The 20,613-nt window shown below is 59.7% G+C and overlaps 1 protein-coding gene across 7 annotated transcripts in view; it reads right to left on the reverse strand.

Moving 5' to 3' along the window:
• Positions 1 to 578: 578 nt before the first annotated feature.
• The window catches only part of MAP4 (microtubule associated protein 4), a 179,841-nt gene continuing 159,806 nt past the window's right edge, over positions 579 to 20,613 (reverse strand). For 4 of the 7 annotated variants that reach the window (XM_071560316.1, XM_071560321.1, XM_071560314.1 and 1 more), the window contains 8 exons: positions 17,812 to 17,871; positions 16,822 to 17,138; positions 14,286 to 14,408; positions 12,552 to 12,644; positions 7,069 to 7,150; positions 3,588 to 3,700; positions 848 to 1,103; positions 669 to 758 (listed from right to left, as the gene is read on the reverse strand). In XM_071560316.1, the coding sequence (XP_071416417.1) occupies positions 751 to 758; positions 848 to 1,103; positions 3,588 to 3,700; positions 7,069 to 7,150; positions 12,552 to 12,644; positions 14,286 to 14,408; positions 16,822 to 17,138; positions 17,812 to 17,871 (1,052 nt within the window). In that variant the 3' untranslated portion in view covers positions 669 to 750. Of the gene's footprint in view, positions 759 to 847; positions 1,104 to 3,587; positions 3,701 to 7,068; positions 7,151 to 12,551; positions 12,645 to 14,285; positions 14,409 to 16,821; positions 17,139 to 17,811; positions 17,872 to 20,613 lie in introns of all 7 variants that reach the window. The other 3 variants (XM_071560317.1, XM_071560318.1, XM_071560319.1) reach the window with 3 other exon arrangements.

The following is a 20,613-nucleotide window of genomic DNA, read 5'->3' on the forward strand; positions in this document are numbered from 1 at the left end:
ACACTGGGTGGATATGTCAGTAAAAGCCGCACGGCAGCGGCGTTAATGGCCCTACTCTCCTACGGGCAGGAGGGGAGAGAAAGGAAACTTAGCACGAGAGAAATCAGCATCAACACGTCTCACAAAGAATAAAAGGTTCAAGTCAACAGTTAAAACGGCCTAACGAGTGTGGAGGGTTTATATCAGCATCAACTGAAGCGGTGAGGAGGGAGAGGGGTAAAAAAAGAGACAGAAAGAAAGATCACAGCTTATCCCTGTTAACTCTGGCCTGGCTTCAGCCCCTGGCACCCCCGGGGGGCTCCGGCACACCCGACCCTGGGCACACCCGACCCCGCAGTGCCCCCAGCCCGGGCCGGGCACGGCCGGGGGGACCCTGCGCGGCCACCACGGGGGTCCCGCCCCGGGCAGGGCCGGCCCGGGGGCACCGCCCCGTCCCACCTAAAGCCAGAGGTCAAGAGAGCCAAGCTGGGTCCGGGGCAGGGCGGGGGCTCACGGGCCGTGCTGGCAGCGCGCTGGCAGTGCCAGCGGGCCGGGGCTGTCGCCGGCAGAGCTGCTGCGCCGCGGGGAGGTGCTGCTGGGAGGGTTGGGGGGGTTGGACACGACGATTTCGGCTCCGTGGTCCGTCCGAGCCTTGGCCTTCTCACGGAACGTCAGCCTGTGAGATTCAATCTGCAGGACACAAGGGCGGGACGGGAGGGACGGGGACAGGGACGGGGACAGGGGGTGGGAGACGACACCAGAATGTCATCGTTAGATGCCTGGAAGATAAAAGGCGATTTAGTGGATGAACAGAGCGGCAGGACGGGCTACAGGCGGGCTGGCAGCGGGAGGGGCCGCGGGCACTTACTTGTCTCTTGTATGTGGGTCTCGAAGCTCTGAGCGTCCCTGTGCTCGCCCGGCCCGGGGGGCACGGCCGGCCCGACCCCGTTCTCCCGCAGCGCTGGGGCCGCCCCCGGCACCGCCACCGCCCCCGGGGCTGGCACTGCCCCCGGCAACGCCCCCGGCGCTGCCCCCGGGGCTGGCACTGCCCCCGGCACCGCCACCGGCCCCGCTCCGCCCTCGGGGGGCACCGGGGGCTCCCCCGGCTCCGAACCGCCCTGCGCCTACAAGGACAAGGGGGCAGCGTCAGTACGGGGGGCGGGGTGGGGGGTGCAGGGGGTGTGTGGGGTGCAGGGGGTATGTGGGGTGTGTGTGGGGGTATAGGGGGGGTGTGGGGTGCAGGGGGTGTATGGGGTGTGTGGGGGGGTGCAGGGGGTGTATGGGGTGTGTGTGGGGGTATAGGGGGGTGTATGGGGTGTGTGGGGTGCAGGGGGTGTGTGGGGGGGGTGTGGGGGTATAGGGGGTGTGTGTGGGGGGGGTATAGGGGGGGTGTGTGGGGTGCAGGGGGTGTGTGGGGTGTGGGGGGGGGTATAGGGAGTGTGTCTGGGGGTGTGTGGGGTGCAGGGAGTACAGGAGGTGTGTGTGTGGGGTGTGTGGGGTGCAGGGTGTGTGTGAGGTGTGTGTGGGGGGTATTGAGGGTGTGTGTGGGGTGCAGGGGGTACAGGAGAGGTGTGTGAGGGGCATGTGTGGGGTGCAGGGAGTACAGGATGTGTGTGTGGGGTGTAGGAGGTACAGGGTGTGTGTGGGGTGCATGAGATGAGTGTGGGGTGCAGGGGGGGTGTGTGGGGTGTGTGGGGTGCAGGGGGGTGTGTGGGGTGCAGGAGGTGTGGGGTGTGGGTGCAGTGTGGGGTGTGGGTGCAGTGTGGGGTGCAGGAGGTGTGGGGTGTGTGGGGTGCAGGAGGTGTGGGGTGTGTGGGGTGCAGTGTGGGGTGTGTGGGGTGCAGTGTGGGGTGCAGGAGGTGTGGGGTGTGGGTGCAGTGTGGGGTGTGGGTGCAGTGTGGGGTGTGTGGGGTGCAGGAGGTGGTGGGGTGTGGGTGCAGTGTGGGGTGCAGGAGGTGTGGGGTGTGGGTGCAGTGTGGGGTGCAGGGGGTGTGTGTGGGGTGTGTGGGGTGCAGGAGGTGTGGGGTGTGGGTGCAGTGTGGGGTGCAGGAGGTGTGGGGTGTGGGTGCAGTGTGGGGTGTGGGTGCAGTGTGGGGTGTGTGGGGTGCAGGAGGTGTGGGGTGTGGGTGCAGGTGTGGGGTGTGGGTGCAGTGTGGGGTGTGTGGGGTGTGGGTGCAGGTGTGGGGTGTGGGTGCAGTGTGGGGTGTGGGTGCACTGTGGGGTGTGGGTGCAGTGTGGGGTGCAGGTGTGGGGTGTGGGTGCAGTGTGGGGCTCAGGGCACGTTCCCGAGCCCCTCTGCCCTGGCAGCTCCGCAGGCTCGAGGGGCTGTGGCAGAGGGGGCAGCCCCCGTGCCCCAGGAAGGACAGTGCCCTCCCTGCCCTCCAGCTGCTCCCAGGTGCCCACTGGAGCTCCTGGATCTGACTGTGGGGCTGGGGCTGGGCAGCTCCTCCCCACACAGCCCTGGCCACCCTGGGGAGGCAGAACAGGGAATGCTCCTGGGCAGGGGCTGGTGGGGTGGGATCCCCGTGGGGCAGCTGTGGGTGCCCATCCCTGCAGTGCCAGCCAGGCTGGGCAGGGCTTGGAGCAGCCTGGGATATGGAAGGTGTCAGGCTTGGAGCTGGATGATCCTTAAGGTGCCTTCCAGTCCAAACCATCCTGGGATCCCACAGCACCAGCCCCAGGGACCCCCTGAACAGTTCCCAGCACCCCCTGATCCTGCTGTGCCATGACAGGTCAGTGTCCCCTCCCTGGGCACCGATGTCACACTCCTGCAGCCACAGCTGGATGTGCAGAGCCAAGGCTGGGCACAGTCTGTGTGCCCGTGGGAGAGGGGATGAACCACAGGATGAGGGCACAGCCATCTGTCCCCACCCTCACACAAATGGATGAATGAAGGAGTTGGACCCCACAATCCTGGTGGGTCCAGGATTATTCCATGATGCTCTCAGTGTTCCAAGGTGCCCTCTCCCAGCACAGGATCCCACCAGCTGTAACTGGAGGCAAAGGCCTCAGGCAGCCCCTCTGAGGGGCTCCCAGCCCTGCTCCCACATTCCAGGAGGAAGGATGAGATGGGCAGTCCCAGCCCTCAGGAATGCCTGGCAGGGAGCCTGGGCATGCCAGGCTGGTTCCCAGGGCTCTCCTTTCCAGCCCATCCTTCCTGCTGGGGTCCCTCCCCATTACTGGGGTCCTCCCTCACTGCTAGGGTCCTCCCTCACTGCTGGGGTCCCCCCTCACTGCTGGGGTCCCTCCCCATTGCTGGGGTCCCTCCCCACTGCTGGGGTCCCCCCTCACTGCTGGGGTCCCTCCCCATTGCTGGGGTCCCTCCCCACTGCTGGGGTCCCCCCTCACTGCTGGGGTCCCTCCCCATTGCTGGGGTCCCTCCCCACTGCTGGGGTCCCCCCTCACTGCTGGGGTCCCTCCCCATTACTGGGGTCCTCCCTCACTGCTGGAGTCCCTCCCCACTGCTGGGGTCCCCCCCACTGCTGGGGGGCACAGCAGAGGCCCCAGGAGTGAGCAGGCAGCTGGGGTGGAGGAGTTGCCCTGCAGTGGCAGAAGGAGAAGCAGCACATTCCAAGCCCCCCCTGGGGTGCCAGAGCTCCTGCACCCACCTTCACAGTCCCTCCTGCTGGCAAGTGTCCCACGTTGTCCAGAGATCCCACTTTGGCCTGGGCCTTCTCCTTGAAGTTCAGCTTCTGGTTCTCAATTTTGACATCTCCTCCCCCTACAAGGAATCGGTGCAGGGCTGAGTTCAGAGAGCCCCCCAAAGGTGCCACCCCCTCCCAGGAGCTGCTGGGGACCCTCTGGAGGGGGACAGGACACAGGAACACCTTCACTGGCTCAGCCTCCCCCCAGGTGAAGTTTGGTTTAGAAGTGGCAGCACCAAAGTTGGTGCTTCCCCCTGTGCCAGCACAGCCCTGGAGGTGCCCTGGGGTGGGGAACGTGGCACATCCACATGGACAGGCTGGAGCTGACCCTCACTGGATCTGCTCTGCAGCCTGTCCCCTCCATCAGAGGTGGGAAATGCCATCCCCACCCCACCCCACCCCTGCTGTCCCACTCCTGGCCCTGTCCCTGTCCCGTGCCTGGGGCTCCTCCAGCTCAGCCATCTGTGCCCTCAGTGCTGCCAGGACACCTCTGCTCCTCCTGCCACCTGCCCTCCTTCCTCCTTACCCCTCCCCACTCCTGCTCCATCACCGGGGTCAGCTCCTGCCTGGCACACACCCCCTTGTGCCCAACCTGTGGCATCACCCAGGCAGGGAAACGCCTGTGGTGGGAACTGGAGGGACCCCTCAGGTTCAGGAGAACACCAAAGTCAGAAAAAGAGCTGCAGATTTCTAGCAGGATTTTAGAACCCTGCAGCTCCCACTGATCCCAGGATCATGGAATCTCAGGGTGGTTTGGGTGGGAGGGACCTCAAAGCTCATCCAGTGCCACCCCTGCAGTGCCACCCATGGGCAGGGACACCTCCCACTGTCCCAGGGTGCTCCAGCCTGGCCTTGGACACTCCCAGGGATGGGGCAGTCACAGCTGCTCTGCCCAACCTGTGCCAGGGCCTGCCCACCCTCCCAGCCAGGAATTCCTTCCCAATATCCCACCTATCCCTGCCCTCTGGCAGTGGGAAGCCATTCCCTGTGTCCTGTCCCTCCCTCCCTTGTCCCCAGTCCCTCCCCAGCTCTCCAGGGGCCCCTTCAGGCCCTGGAAGGCCCCACTCAGGTCACTCCAAAGCCTCCCCCTCTCCAGGCAGAACAACCCAAACCCCTCAGCCTTTCCCAGAGTGGAGCTGCTCCAGCCCCTGGATCACATTGGTTGTCTCCTCCATTAGTGAATCTGAGTACAGGGAATCACAGAATGGAATCCCAGAATGGGATTCCAGAATGGGATCCCAGAATGGAATTCCAGAGTGGAATCCCAGAATGGGATCACAGAATGGAATCAGAATGGAATCCCAGAATGGAATCCCAGAATGGAATCCCAGAAAGGGATCAGAGAGTGGAATCCCACAGTGGAATCCCAGAATGGAATCCCAGAATGGAATCCCAGAATGGGATCCCAGAATGGAATCAGAACAGGATCACAGAAGGGGATCCCAGAGTGGAATCCCAGAATGGATCCCAGAATGGAATCCCAGAAAGGGATCAGAGTGGAATTCCACAGTGGAATCCCAGAATGGAATCCCAGAATGGCCTGGGTTGGAGGGCACCTCAAGGACATTCCAACCCCCTGCCTTGGACAGGACACCCCCCACCAGAGTCAGTCCCTGTTCCAGCAGCTTCTCCAAAGCCCAAGTGCAGTTTTGCTGAACACAACTTTGCTTCCCAGAGCCATCATTAACCCCTGGCCCTGGGAGCTCCCAGCCCTCGGAACCTTGGCATGGCCACGGCAGGAAACCACCAGGACTGGCCCAGGACAAGCAGTGCCAGCTGTGCCAGCCCCAGGGTGGGGTGCTGAGCCCTCACCAGCCCTGGACAAAGGCAGGGATTGTCCCTCTCTGCTCATTATTCCAGAGCTCTGAGCGGGGAGGTCGTGGCTGTGGAACCACATTCCCAATGGGAGCATGTTGGGAGCCCCTGGAGCACACTGGGAGCCCCTGGAGCACACTGGGAGCCCCTGGAGCATGTTGGGAGCCCCTGGAGCACGTTGGGAGCCCCTGGAGCACACTGGGAACCACTGGAGCACGTTGGGAGCCCCTGGAGCACACTGGGAGCCCCTGGAGCACATTGGGAGCCCCTGGAGCACACTGGGAGCCCCTGGAGCACACTGGGAACCACTGGAGCACACTGGGAGCCCCTGGAGCACATTGGGAGCCCCTGGAGCACACTGGGAGCCCCTGGAGCACACTGGGAGCCCCTGGAGCACATTGGGAGCCCCTGGAGCACACTGGGAGCCCCTGGAGCACACTGGGAGCCACTGGAGCACACTGGGAGCCCCCGGAGCATTTTGGGAGTCACTGGAGCACACTGGGAGCCCCTGGAGCATGGGGAGGACAAGGCTGAGCTGCTCCCAGCCTGGCCCAGGGCACAGGGAACCCCCAGGAGAGCACAAAGAGCAGCCCGTGGTGCCTGTCCTGGCTCTGGGCAGTGACTGTCCCTCCCCTGGCTGCGGGTCTGGCTGTTGGCAGCGCTCCCACAGGGCTGGGTGTCCTCAGGCTCACAGAGGGCACCACTCTCACCAGCCCACAGGCCACAGGGCTGGGATTCACACATTTCCAGGCTGGCAAACCAAAGACAAGTTTGCAGGTGCTGCGAAGGTAAGAATGGAATTTGTCTTGAGACCCTGAGCTGGTGCAGAAGCTGCAGAAACTCCGTGGAGTGACATCAAAGGAGCTCTTTTATAAAGTTAAAATAAGTTGCATTAAGACTGTTTAGATCTAGCAAGTTTGGGGAAATATTTATCACTTAATGATTAGCTCTAGCTGTGTGATGTTTGATGGTTTGCATGGTGTGTAGAAGTCTTAAGATTGTGTGTAACTGTGTGAAAAAATAGTTCTGAATATGGTCCCTCCTGAAACTTGAGTATTCCTGTGCAAGAACAGTTTAAATATTAATGTAAACAGAGTTGAGTCTCTTCTTCTGCTTCTGCTCCTCTTCCCTTCTCTCCACATGCAGAGGAACTGCTGTGTCCCAAGAGGGGAGCAAAGAATTCCCACACTCATCCCATAAAGTGGCATCAAAGTGATTTATGGAGGCAGGAGCTGGCAGGAACTCGAGCCTAAAGGGCCCTCCCATCTGCTTTGAAGAACTGGAGGGCAGTTCCCTTACCCTTCCACAGGACAAGGATATTCCCAGTGCCCTCTGGGATGAGGCTTCCTGGAATGGTCATGGAAATATCCATGTTTTTCTTTTCAAATGAGCAAGAAAAAGCCAAACTGAGTCAAAGCAGCAGATGCTCTGAGGACACCCCACGTCTCCTACTCCCCTTCTCCACCCATGAAACCACCAGGAACTGCTAAAGGAGCATTTCCAGAGCCTCTGGAAACAGCCCTGAAAGCAGCAAACCCCTTGGACAACTCCAGTCCCACTCCAGGGCCGTGTTCAAGGGACCTGCAAAACCCACAGACCAATAAATCCTGAGGAAATGGCCAAGTCCTACCTGGCTTGTGCTTGATATTTGCTTTGGAGCCACACTTGGAGGACACTTTGGAAAGGTCAACCTTCTTGTTCTGGATCTGCACCTGGAGAGACAGAAAGAACCAGCTGAGCACAGGGAGGTGCCTGGGGTGACTCTGGGGGCCAACGGGCCACCCCAAACACCAGGCTGTGCTTCTGACCCTGCACCCTGGGCTGCCATGGGGCCTCCTGCTCATTCCCAGCAGCAGGAATTGTCTCCTGCTGATCCCCAGCACCAGGAATTGTCTCCTGCTGATCCCCAGCAACAGGAACTACCAACTGCTGATTCCCAGGCACAGGAACCACCAACTGCTGATCCCCAGCACCAGGAATTGTTTCCTGCTGATCCCCAGCACCAGGAACTACCAACTGCTAATTCCCAGCACCAGGAATTGTCTCCTGCTCATTCCCAGCACCAGGAATTGTCTCCTGCTCATTCCCAGCACCAGGAATTGTCTCCTGCTGATTTCCAGGCAGGAACTACCAACTGCTGATTCCCAGGAACAAGAAACCACCTCCTGCTGATTCCCAGCACCAGGAATTGTCTCCTGCTGATTCCCAGCACCAGGAACTGTCTCCTGCTGATTCCCAGCACCAGGAATTGTGTCCTGCAGATTCCCAGCACCAGGAATTGTCTCCTGCTGATTCCCAGCACCAGGAACTGTCTCCTGCTGATTCCCAGCACCAGGAATTGTCTCCTGCTGATTCCCAGCACCAGGAACTGTCTCCTGCTGATTCCCAGCACCAGGAATTGTCTCCTGCTGATTCCCAGCACCAGGAATTGTCTCCTGCTGATTCCCAGCACCAGGAACTGTCTCCTGCTGATTCCCAGCACCAGGAACTGTCTCCTGCTGATTCCCAGCACCAGGAACTGTCTCCTGCTGATTTCCAGCACCAGGAATTGTCTCCTGCTGCTTCCCACCCAACCACCACCAGCACTTTGGCCTCCCTCAAGGCCAGGAGGGTCACTGTGAGGGACAGAACTGACACCAGAGAGCACAGACAGAGGGACAGGGACCAGAAATGGGGTCTGGAGCTCAGGGCACAGTCATGGAACACAAAAGCACTTGGAAGAGGCACCAATAAAAGCCAGTTCTGTTGCCACATTGCCCAGCCTGTTCCTGGGCAGAGCTGGAGCTGCCTCTGGGCACACAGCCCTGCCTGGGCAGCCCCACAGTGCCAGCACAGAGCCCACCTCAGGGATCTCCTGCTGCAGGGCCAGGGACACCTCACCAGCTCAGCCTTGGCTCTCCATCCTGCTCACCTGGAGAAGAGAAGGCTCCAGGGACACCTGAGAGCCCCTGGCAGGGCCTGAAGGGGCTCCAGGAGAACTGGAGAGGGACTGGGGACAAGGGATGGAGGGACAGGACACAGGGAATGGCTTCCCACTGCCAGAAGAAATCACCTCCATGCAGAGCAGGCAAAATGGGCCCCCAAACAGAGAATGTGCCAGGAATCTCTTGGGTGGGATGGTGGGATGAGGCCCCTTCCCTGGGAGTGTCCAAGGCCAGGCTGGACAGGACTTGGAGCAACCTGGGACAGGGGGAGGTGTCCCTGCCCATGGCAGGGGTGGCACTGGATGGGCTTTGAGGTAGTTTCTGACCCAAAACTTCCTAAGATTCCACGTCCATCACTTCTACCAGAGCAACCCTAAAGCTGAACCATAATTTCCTCCTGAACCACAAGTTTCATCCACAGGATTCCTGAAGGCTTGAACTGAAGGCACAGATCCAAGAACAGACCTTCCAGACAGCTCCACTGGGGAATGAAACACTGGGAAGTCAGGGAATGAAACACTGGGAAATCTTCTATCAATAGTGATCATCACAATATTTCAGCAAGAAACACCTTGGAGGAGGTCACTGAGGTCACAGTGCCCCAAAGGAGTGAGAAGATACAATGATGAACAAAAGGGAAATGCTTTTCTGGGCAGACAGACTGGGCACTCACATCCCTGGGCTGGGCTGGGGTGTTGGAGGGCTGGGAATGCCCACCTGGAGCTGCCCTGGGGGCATTTGGAATCAGAGAAGGAGCTTTTTGCTTTGAAAGTCCAGAATAAAGTGCTGCTTAATTAGCAGAGCAAGGAGGGGAACTGCAGTGGTGAAGGGAGAGTGAGGAGAGAGGAGAAGAAAGCAGGGACATTCCCAGGGCTGGGAATGTCTGGCAGGGAGGAGGGAAGGACAGGATGGGGATTCCTTGGCAGGAGAACAGGTCACTGATAGAGGTCATCAAGCAAGAAAATATCCCCCACTTTGAAATCCCATTTCTGGGAGGCTGGAAAAAGGCAAAGCCCACGTGAGGCTCAGAGGCCACTGAAAGGTGCAGAGGGAGGAGTGGCAAGACTGAGGTGGCTTCTGAGACACAGGGACAGGTACAGGGCACCAGGTGCCCCAAAACTTGGCACCAGTGTGGCCCCAGGGCAGGGCTCTGAACAGCCTGAGCCACACCTGGGAGGCAAAGCCAGGGCAAACAGCAGAACAGCACCAGGCAGGGCTGGACACCACCTCGAGGGCACCCAACTGGCACAGGGCACCCAACTGGCACAGGGGGCTCCAGGGGAGCATTTCCTGGGGAAACACCCCCCAGACACCGTGGGAGTCACAGGAACACCAAAGGAGAAAGGCAAATCCCAGCCCAGGCAGGAGGGGGCAGAGGGGGAGCCCGGGGGGGGAGTGAGGATTCCTTCAGTGGCCACCACAGGTGTGACTCCAACACCTGGCTCTGCCCACCCAGGTGAACACAGCAGGAACTGCTTGTTCAGAGCCCAGGCCTGGCTGCCTCTGGCAAAGCTCTGAGGGACAATCAGACACAGGAAGGTTGTGCCAGCTGGGCATGGACCTCCCAGGAGAAGTGGCCCCCAGCTGTGCCCACCCAGGCCCTGAGCAGTGTCACTAACCCCAGCCAGACCCTCTGGGACATCCCTCCTCAGGATCCCACCCAGGGTATCCAAACACCCATGGAACAACCTTCCCTGGCCTTGGACACTTCCGTGGCTTTGGAACCACCCAGCCCTGCATTTCTGAAGCTGCCCCTGGACAAGAGCCCAGCAGAGGTTTAGGGCAGCACAGATGGTCCCCAGGGACTGAGCCAAACCAAAGCCACACTTGCCCAAGCTCTGGGACCTGCAGAGTTAACCTGGTTGTCCTGCCAGACACTTCCAGGATCCAGCACCCCAAACCAAGTCACAGACACCACCAGATTAACTTTCTATTTTAATAAGCTCAGCTCTGCTGCCAGAGGTATCAGCAGCCTTTAAATTTAGACATTAATCACAGCTCAAAGATTAAGCCCTTGAGTCTTTTCGTGTTTCAAAGCCCTTCTTGTGAACCCAGAAGGGAAATGAGTGTGGCCCAGCTGGGGCTGTGGCCAGGGAGGGGATGGGGCACCTCTGGCCATCAGGAACTGGCTCTGAAACATCAAACACTGCAGGAGGGCAGGGCTGAGAGGGACCTCCCTGCCTGCAGAGGGAGAGCTGAATCCTGGGATCCAGGGTGAGCTGAATCCTGGGATCCAGGGAGAGCTGAATCCTGGGATCCAGGGAGAGGGAACTCCTGGGATCCACGGGGAGGGAACTCCTCCTGGGATCCATGGGGAGGGAACTCCTGAGATCCATGGGAAGAGAACTCCTGGGATCCACAGGGAGGGAACTCCTCCTGGGATCCACAGGGAGGGAACTCCTGGGATCCAGGGAGATCTGAATCCTGGGATCCATGAGGAGGGAACTCCTGGGATCCACAGGGAGTGAACTCCTGGGATCCAGGGAGAGGGAACTCCTGGGATCCCTGGGGAGTGAACTCCTGGAATCCACAGGGAGGGAACTACTGGGATCCAGGGAGAGCTGAATCCTGGGATCCAGGGAGAGCTGAATCCTGGGATTCATGGGGAGTGAACTCCCGGAATCCACAGGGAGGGAACTACTGGGATCCAGGGAGAGCTGAATCCTGGGATCCATGGGGAGGGAACTCCTGGGATCCACGGGGAGGGAACTCCTCCTGGGATCCATGGGGAGGGAACTCCTGAGATCCATGGGAAGAGAACTCCTGGGATCCACAGGGAGGGAACTCCTCCTGGGATCCACAGGGAGGGAACTCCTGGGATCCAGGGAGATCTGAATCCTGGGATCCATGAGGAGGGAACTCCTGGGATCCACAGGGAGTGAACTCCTGGGATCCAGGGAGAGGGAACTCCTGGGATCCATGGGGAGTGAACTCCTGGAATCCACAGGGAGGGAACTACTGGGATCCAGGGAGAGCTGAATCCTGGGATCCAGGGAGAGCTGAATCCTGGGATCCATGGGGAGTGAACTCCCGGAATCCACAGGGAGGGAACTACTGGGATCCATGGGGAGTGAACTCCCGGAATCCACAGGGAGGGAACTCCTGGGATCCATGGGGAGGGAACTCCTGAGATCCATGGGAAGAGAACTCCTGGGATCCACAGGGAGGGAACTCCTCCTGGGATCCACAGGGAGGGAACTCCTGGGATCTGTGGGGAGGGAACTCCTGAGATCCAGGGAGAGCTGAATCCTGAGATCCACGGGGAGGGAACTCCTGGGATCCATGAGGAGGGAACTCCTGGGATCCATGGGGAGTGAACTCCTGGAATCCACAGGGAGGGAACTACTGGGATCCAGGGAGAGCTGAATCCTGGGATCCAGGGAGAGCTGAATCCTGGGATCCATGGGGAGTGAACTCCTGGGATCCACAGGGAGGGAACTCCTGGGATCCATGGGGAGTGAACTCCTGGAATCCACAGGGAGGGAACTACTGGGATCCAGGGAGAGCTGAATCCTGGGATCCATGGGGAGGGAACTCCTGGGATCCATGGGGAGGGAACTCCTGGGATCCATGAGGAGGGAACTCCTGGGATCCATGGGAAGGGAACTCCTGGGATCCATGGGGAGGGAACTCCTGGGATCCATGAGGAGGGAACTCCTGGGATCCATGGGGAGTGAACTCCCGGAATCCACAGGGAGGGAACTACTGGGATCCATGGGGAGGGAACTCCTGGGATCCATGAGGAGGGAACTCCTGGGATCCATGGAGAGTGAACTCCTGGGATCCAGGGGGAGTAAACTCCTGGGATCCATGGGGAGGGAACTCCTGGGATCCAGGGGGAGTGAATTCTTGGGATCTGTGGGGATTTAGCTCCTGGGATCCATGCAGAGCTAACTCTTGGGATCCAGGGGGATTTAACTCCTGGGATCCAGGGGGATTTAACTCCTGGGAGAGCTGACTCCTGGGGTCAGTGATGTGAACATCCTTCATTTGGCCACGGACACCCCAAAGCAGGTGGGACACAGGCCAGCTGGTGCCACAGAGCATTCCCACTCCTCCTGGCATCCCAGCAGGAATGGGGTCAGTGCCCAGTCCAGCAGCCCTGAGCCTCTGCCACCCCAGAGAGTGACACAACAACATGGCACAAGAGGGTTAGCAGACAGACAGCTTGCCCAGAGCCCATACTTACATTCCCACCTCCAGGGACATGCTTAATATTGTCCTTGGAACCACACTTGGACTGAACATGGCTGTAGTTCGCTTTTTTGGAGACTATCTGGACCTGGAACGTCACAGAATGGAAAACAACACAAGGGAAGAGCACTGGTTAGAGCTGTTGTTTGGCAGGAGGGGCTGTGGCCATGGGGACAGCCCAGCCAGGGCAGGGGCAGCAGCTGAGGAGCAGAGGGACAGACAGTGAGGACAGGAGGCTGCACAGAGTGTTAGTGCCAGAGCAGGAGGTGGAAACCACTCCCCAGAGAGCCCGGGGACCTGCCTGGCCCAGAGGATGGCACTGTCCCTGTCCCCAGGGAGCCTCTGGGATATCTCCAGTGGGAGCAGGGAGGGCCAGCCCCAGCCTGGGAGCCCTGGGGCCACCATGTCACTGAGCTGCTCAGTGTCTGCTCCTGACTGGAGAACATCCCTCCAAACCCTCGGGCACTAAAGCCCCACTGGGCTGGGAAACCTTTCTCTGATGAAGGTCATCAAGGCTTTGGTTAAATTACATCAGATCACGTGTTAATTAAATGGTTTCTCCTTTCAATTAAAACGACCCGGACTCAGGACACGGGGAGTGGTCAGTGGTGGCCCCGCAGTGCTGGGCTGGGGCTTGGACTCCCCCTCAGAGGGCTGTGCACCCTCAGCCACTGAGCCCGTGGTCTGTACACACAGAAGGGGCAGGGTGAGTGAGCTGTGCCCACACAGCAGCAATGCCAGGCCTGGGCTTGCAAAGCTGGGGGACAACAAACACTGCTTAGTCTGGGAATTGCTTCCCCCAGCCCAGAACGGGGCACAGGCTCTGCCCTGCCTGCTGGAAATCCTTGGAATGAGGGATCCTTCCCCTTCCCCAGCCCAGAGTGGGGCAGAGACTCTGCCCTGCCTGCTGGAAATCCTTGGAATGAGGGATCCTTCCCCTTCCCCAGCACAGAGTGGGGCATAGGCTCTGCCCTGCCTGCTGGAAATCCTTGGAATGAGGGATCCTTCCCCTTCCCCAGCCCAGAACGGGGCAGAGGCTCTGCCCTGCCTGCTGGAAAGGGGGGATCCTTTCCCAGCACAGAAGGAATCCCAGACCACTCTCACTGGAGCAGCTCCCAAAGCTCCCTGGCCACTCAGAAGGGCTGGATTCAGGGCAAGAGCAGCTCTCAAACTTGTGCCATGCAGTGTGTGGTGGCTCCTGACTCCTCCAGAGGTACCAGTGCTGGTCATTCCTGACCAGGCTCTGGAATTAACTGTGGCACTCCCACCTCACCCCCATCCCTGTGCTGGAACACTGTCCAGAACAGCCCCACCAAATGGTGGTGGCCTGACCCATGGAGCTACAGAGCTTGGGTTGGGAATGCTCAGGAAAGGTGAATTCCTCAGCATTCCACAGTTTGGAAAGCAGCAGCTCCAAACTAAAACTCTGCCTGGTTACAAACTGGTTCTGTGGAGGAAGAACTGGCTTGAAGGGACTCAGAGCTAAGCCTGAAAGTGAAACTGGAGGTCTCTGCTCTGGAAACATTCCCAGCAGGTGTGGAGAAGGTCCCTCGAGCAGGGTCTGAAGGTGCTTCCCTGAGAACATCTCAGGGTGGACAAAGACCAGGAGAGTGTCCGTGCAAGGGACAGTGACACCGACAGGACAGAGAAGAGCTGAAGAGAAGGGAATGACTCCAAATAGAAACGTTTTCCTTCAACTCCCCCAGAGAAAAGTGTGAAAGGAACTCACTTTCCCATTGGGCTGTTTGGGGGGCCCCTCTTTAGCAGTTTTGGGAGGAGCCACTCGAGTGCCCGCGCCGGGCTCGGGGCTGGGGGCGGCGGCGGCCGAGTCGGGCCTGTTCTCTCCCTTCCCCTGGATGGAGACAAAGGGGGGTGTCAACCAGCAAAGCAGAGGGTGGGCAGCAGGGTGGGGGCACCAGCTGCCTGGCAGGGGAGCCAGGAGGACTCCCTGCAGGCTTCAGTGCCCAGGCAGAGCCCAATCCCATGCCCGGGATGGGAGGGCTCAGCACCAACTCAGCATGGGGGGCACAGGCACCCTGTTCCCTGTGCCTCAAACAGCTCCTGCTGCCCCTTCCTTGGCATCACACTGGCAGGTCTCAAGTGCTCCCAGCACTTAAATCCTGCCCAAAAATGAAACCAGACCTTTAGGAAGCCAAAAGCAGCAGTGCAGGAGCAGCTCCTTCACTTGGAGGACACGGTGCAGGTCCTGGAGGCAGAGACACCCCTGGGCTGTCCCTGCCCTGGGGCTCAGGAGCTCTGGGCACACCCTGGGCTCCAGTTTGGACTCCACAGACCCCTGGGCTGTCCCTGCCCTGGGGCTCAGGAGCTCTGGGCACACCCTGGGCTCCAGTTTGGACTCCACAGACCCCTGGGCTGTCCCTGCCCTGGGGCTCAGGAGCTCTGGGCACACCCTGGGCTCCAGTTTGGACTCCACAGACCCCTGGGCTGTCCCTGCCCTGGGGCTCAGGAGCTCTGGGCACACCCTGGGCTCCAGTTTGGACTCCACAGACCCCTGGGCTGTCCCTGCCCTGGGGCTCAGGAGCTCTGGGCACACCCTGGGCTCCAGTTTGGACTCCACAGACCCCTGGAATGTCCCTGCCCTGGAGCTCAGGAGCTCTGGGCACACCCTGGGCTCCAGTTTGGACTCCACAGACCCCTGGGCTGTCCCTGCCCTGGGGCTCAGGAGCTCTGGGCACACCCTGGGCTCCAGTTTGGACTCCACACCCTGAGCTGGCCAGTCCTGCAGCCCAGCACTGAGCTGGGCATTACCCAACCAAGTGCAGGGCACCCAGCGAGCCCAGCAGAGCAGGGAGTGGAAGGAAAACCACAGGATTCATAAAAGTCCAGCAGCTACCTGGGCACATCCTTTGCTACCCCAGAGCCAGGGGGTGCAGCAGAACCTGCACTGCTGGGGGGGCTCAGCATAAATCCTGCATTTCACTCACCTGCAGAGCAGGAAACAAAAATACCCCAGCACTCTGACAGCACTTTCAGGCTCCAAAAACATCCCAGGGTAAGTAAGATTATGAAAAGGACAATTTGCTCAAACCCACAATTGTTTGGATGTAATAATTCTGTGGAAATCTTCAGAAAACCAAGGACAGTGCCATTAAATGTCACAATTGGGTCCCTTAGGCTGGCACAGCAGGGGCTGCTCTGTGATGTCACAGCTCAGGCAGCCCTGGCTGGGACAAATCCATGTGCCATCGATGCTGTCTGGGACACAGGGCAGCCAGCACTGCCCTTGACTCCCCCGTGCCTGGAGCACAGGGAGGTCCCAGCACAGGACAGGCTCCCCTGGCAGCCCATGGGGGTCTGTGCCAGGCTATCCAGCCCCACAGGCTGCCCCAGAGGGGGCAGGTCCCTCTGGGTGGGATCTGAGCCCCCTGAGTGCTGTGGGCACCTCTGCTCAGGCCATGTGGGGTGACAGCAGCTCAGCCAGGCTGGATGAACAGGCACAGCCACGTGGTTGAAGCCCAGGGACATCCCCAAACTCTCCCCATCCCATGGCAATGGTCAGGGTGTAATTCAGAGCACTGGGAGGGCCTGAGAGCCCCGGGCTCTGTCTCTGTCCAGGCCTTTCCAACCCTGCCCTCTCCCTGGGGCCACCAAGGGGGATCCAAAGGACACGCTTGGTGTCACCTTTGGGCCTGACAAGCTGAACACGGGAAAGGTGCTGTGGAACCTGCTCCTGAATCCAGATTTCCTTCATCCCAGTGCCCCATTCCCCCTCTGCCCCACTCAGCAGACTGGGCTCCTCGACTCAAGGGCCAAGGTTTGGCACAGAGACTTTGGGCATTCACAGTGAGCTTGTGTGTCAGGATGTGTGACAGGGACACAGGCCCAGAGCCTGCCCTGCTGCCACATCCCTGCCAACCCTGCACGGCCTGGGTGGGTTCCCCCTGCACTCTCACCCCGTGGGTAACACCTGGTGCCAACCCCTGACACTGCATGGCCTGGAATGGGTTCCCCCTGCACTCCCACCCTGTGGGTAATGCCTGGTGCCAGCCCCCAACCCTGCCTGCCCTGGGGTGGGTTCCCTCTGCAAATCCCATCCTGTGGGTAACACCTGGTGCCAGCCCCCAACCCTGCATGGCCTGGGTGGGTTCCCCCTGCACTCCCACTCTGTGGGTACCCCCTGGTGCCACCCCCGACCCCAGCAGAGCCCTGCAGGGTGGCAGGGGGCACAGCAGTGAGCACACAGCCACCACAGCAGCAGGGGCAGCAGGGGCAGGGCCGTGGCACTGCCAGGGCTGGGGGCTCACCTTGCCCCCTCCGGGCTGGTGCTTGATGTTGTCGGTGGAGCCGATCTTGGAGCGCACGTGCCGCAGGTCGGGGGCGCCGGCGGTGCCAGGCGGGCGCGGCGGTTTGGGCGCAGTGCTGGCCCTGCCAGGGGCCCTGCTGGGCACCTTCTTGGCGTCTGCCGAGGCCGTGGAGCTCGAGGGGGCTTTGGTGGCAGCAGCCTTGGGCTTGGGGCGGCTGGTGGTGGCACCGGGAGCGCTGGAGGCCGTGGTGGAGGAGGGAGTGGTGGCACTGCTCCTGGTGGCACTGCCAGCCGCGCTCTTGGGGCGGCTCAGCTCTGCTGCAGGTGGCACAGGGGTGTGGGAGGGAAGGGACAGCACGGTCAGAGCTGCTTGTGCCCACCCCTCAGAGCCACAGCAGCCCCGGATGGGCTGGGCTGGCAGGGACCCTAAAGCCCACCCAGTGCCACCCCCTGCCCACACCTCCTGCCAGCCCAGGCTGCTCCAGCCCCAGCCAGTCTGGCCTTGGGCACTTCCTGGAGGTTTACAGAGACCTCCTTAACCTCCCCAGCCCCAAACAAGGGGGATTGATCCAGACTGAGGAAACACCTACAAGTTGTTCCAGGGCAGGCTCAGGTGGGATAGTGGGGAAATTCCCTGTGGGAAGGGCTGTCCAGCCCTGGCACAGCTGCCCAGGGCAGGGGCAGGGTGGACATTGGGAAATTCCTCTTGGAAAGGGCTGTCCAGCCCTGGCACAGCTGCCCAGGGCAGGGGCAGGGTGGACATTGGGAAATTCCTCTTGGAAAGGGCTGTCCAACCCTGGCACAGCTGCCCAGGGCAGGGGGGGATCCCCATCCTTACAGGGGTTTCACAGCCCTGTGGATGTGGCACTTGGGGACATGGGCAGTGGTGGCCCTGGCAGTTCTGGGGCAATGATCAGTGAGCTCAGAGGGGCTTTCCAAGCCTGCTGATCCCAGGACTGACTCCATGACCAGAGGGGAACTGGGCACTTACCCGATGGAGACTTTGCCAAGGTCTTCTTGGCCTCAGTGGGTTTCCCATCAGTCTTGATTGCTGCCAACAGAGAACAGAGGTCAGGGCACCTGGGCAGCACCCAGGGCAGGCTGGACCACCCCCAGGATCATGTGCTCCCCTGGAACCCCTGTCCCCAGGGGCTCCTCCTCCTGCCAGCCAAACCCACCGGGGTCCTCCAGCCAAAGCATCAGTGCATGGAAAGGGACCATCATTCCATGATGGGGAACGATGGGCTGCACTTTGGGGTTCCTTAAAGGAACTTTCCCAACCTGACAGCACTCACTGAGATTATTTTAATCCTGCCCCACCTTCATTTCTTTAAAAAAAGAACCATAAAGACCCCAGAACTTGCTTCCTTTCCTTACAGAACAGCACAAGCAGCCCCACATTTGCCCTCCACCCTTGCTCTCCTGGCCACACAGCCCTGCCCTCTGCCAATTTTCTTGCACAGAAGTTCCTGCCCAGATTCTGGTGCCTGTTTTAATTGTATAACCCACCAATCAATGCCAGGCTGAGCCAGGCCTGAGGGCACAGCCCAACGATCATGACCTGATTGCAGAGCACAGCCCAAAGCAGGAATTCAGCCCTAACTCTCCAAGCAGAAGAAAACCAACCACAAACCTGCTCAAGGCAAAAATCATGGACTGAAAAATGGAAACAGAACTTTATTTTAAGTTCTGCGATCCTGAAATTGTAGGTTTTTTACTATCAGTGGTGAACAAATTTGGGTAAAATCTGCTTTATTTCAATAGCAACATGGAAAAGAAACAATAAATGGGAAAAATCTTAGTTAGAAATTATGAAAGGCCTCTTTTCTTAATATTTAATTTCCATGAAGTCTCATATTTTCAGATGAGCTGCAGCAGCTGGGAGGCTGTTTATGGAATGCCAGTGTGGAAAAGGCCAAGGGAAAGAGGCATCACCTACAGGCCAAGCTGGGCTGGATCGTTCCAGCCTGACTTTGCTGAGAGCACCCAATTAAACACCCCAGAGAAGAGCCCAGCTAATGAGGTGAAACCCCTCTGGATAATTTAATAAGGCCTAAAGGAGAGAGATAATTAACACCAAACTCTCCAAAAAAGGGGCTGTCAAACCAACCCAGTTCCATTCCTGGAGAGCACAACTCTGACTGGGGAAACTGGGCAGAAGAGACTCAGTTTTCTACAAAAGGCAGAGGACTGACAAGTTACCCTGACACAGGAGAGGAGCTGGGGCTGCTCCTGTCAGTGGGGACACAAGTGCTGAACTCTCCTGTCTGTGTGCCCTGAGATGGGAAACCTGGAGAGTGACAAAGCTGCTGGGAAAATGGTCTGTGAGACTGCAAAGAGTTTGGTGTTTGCCTGGTGTGAAGGACAGAGAGTGGCTGTGCAAACACAGGAGTCATTTCCATGGGGAGGGAACAGAAACAAAGCCAAAAAATGGAATCATTCAACATCCAAACCTCGAGCCCCACATAACCCAGGCAAGCCACACAACCCAAGGCTCTCCCTCAGTGCAGGCAGGGACTGGCACTGGGGAGCTGGAGAAGGGAACCCAGAGAAGGGAAGCCACAGAACTGAACCCAGAGAAGGGAAGCCAGAGAAGGGAAGCCACAGAAAGCCAAGCCCAGCCTCACACCCAGCTCTGAACAAGGACATGACTGAGCCTGAGCAGAGCACGGGGCAGGGTCTGTGTCCTGACTCAAGGAGAGCACGAGCAGATGTCCTGACAGAGCTTCTGCAGCCAAACCCAGCACTTTTAGCCACAAACTCATTCCCTGGCTCAGCGCTGTGTTGTGAGAAACCAAATCCATGGAATCACTGAGGCTGGAAAGGATCTTTAAGATCATCGAGTCCAACCATCCCCCAGCACTGCCAAGGCCACCACTGACCATGTCCCCAAGTGCCACATCCACAGGGCTGTGAAATCCCTGCAGGGATGGGGATCCACCCCTGCCCTGGGCAGCTGTGCCAGGGCTGGACAGCCCTTCCCAGCTGGGAATTTTCTGAATATCCCCCCTGCCCCTGCCCTGGCCCAGCCTGAGGCTGTTCCCTCTGCTCCTGTCCCTGTGCCCTGGGGCAGAGCCCCCTCTGGCTCCCCCTCCTCTAAAGGAGCTGCTCCTAAGTGGGATCTGAGGAGCTCCAGGTCTCCCACCCACCCCTCAGCACCTCCTGCAGCTGCACTTGCTCCCCCCCAACTCACCCACCAGTGCCTGCCCTGCTGTGGTTCCCCACCACGCTGCCCACCCTGGCACAGCCCTGCTGGCACCTCCTCCAGCACAGGACCCCCTTCTTGCCCCAGCCCTGCCTGCCCTGCTGTGTCCCCAGATCCACAGGGAACAGCCCAGCCCCTGGAGCTGCTCCAGGTGACCTCAGCTCCCCCTCGCCCACCCAGCTCTGCCTGTGCCCTGGCAGTGCCACAGCCCCTCCCTGGCACATCCTGCTCCCAGCAACCTGCCCAGGCTCTGCATCACTGGCTCCAGCTCCTTTCAAACAAAAGCCACCAGCCAAGGCTGCTTTGTTCGTGTCCCAGAGCAGGGAGGGAGGCCCTGAGCTCATTAGGGCACAGCCCTCACTGCCAGGCCACGGCTTGGCCTCAAGGACCACACATAGGAGTGTGCAGGGATGGCCACGGGATCAGATGGAATGGGATGGGATGGGATGGGATGGGATGGGGGATGGGATGGGATGGGATGGGATGGGATGGGATGGGATGGGATGGGATGGGATGGGATAGGATGGGATGGGATGGGATGGACCCATGGCGTGGAGGATGGGATCAGATGGGATGGATCCATGGCCT

Source organism: Pithys albifrons, chromosome 7 (assembly GCF_047495875.1).
Source record: "Pithys albifrons albifrons isolate INPA30051 chromosome 7, PitAlb_v1, whole genome shotgun sequence".
NCBI lineage: Eukaryota > Metazoa > Chordata > Aves > Passeriformes > Thamnophilidae > Pithys > Pithys albifrons.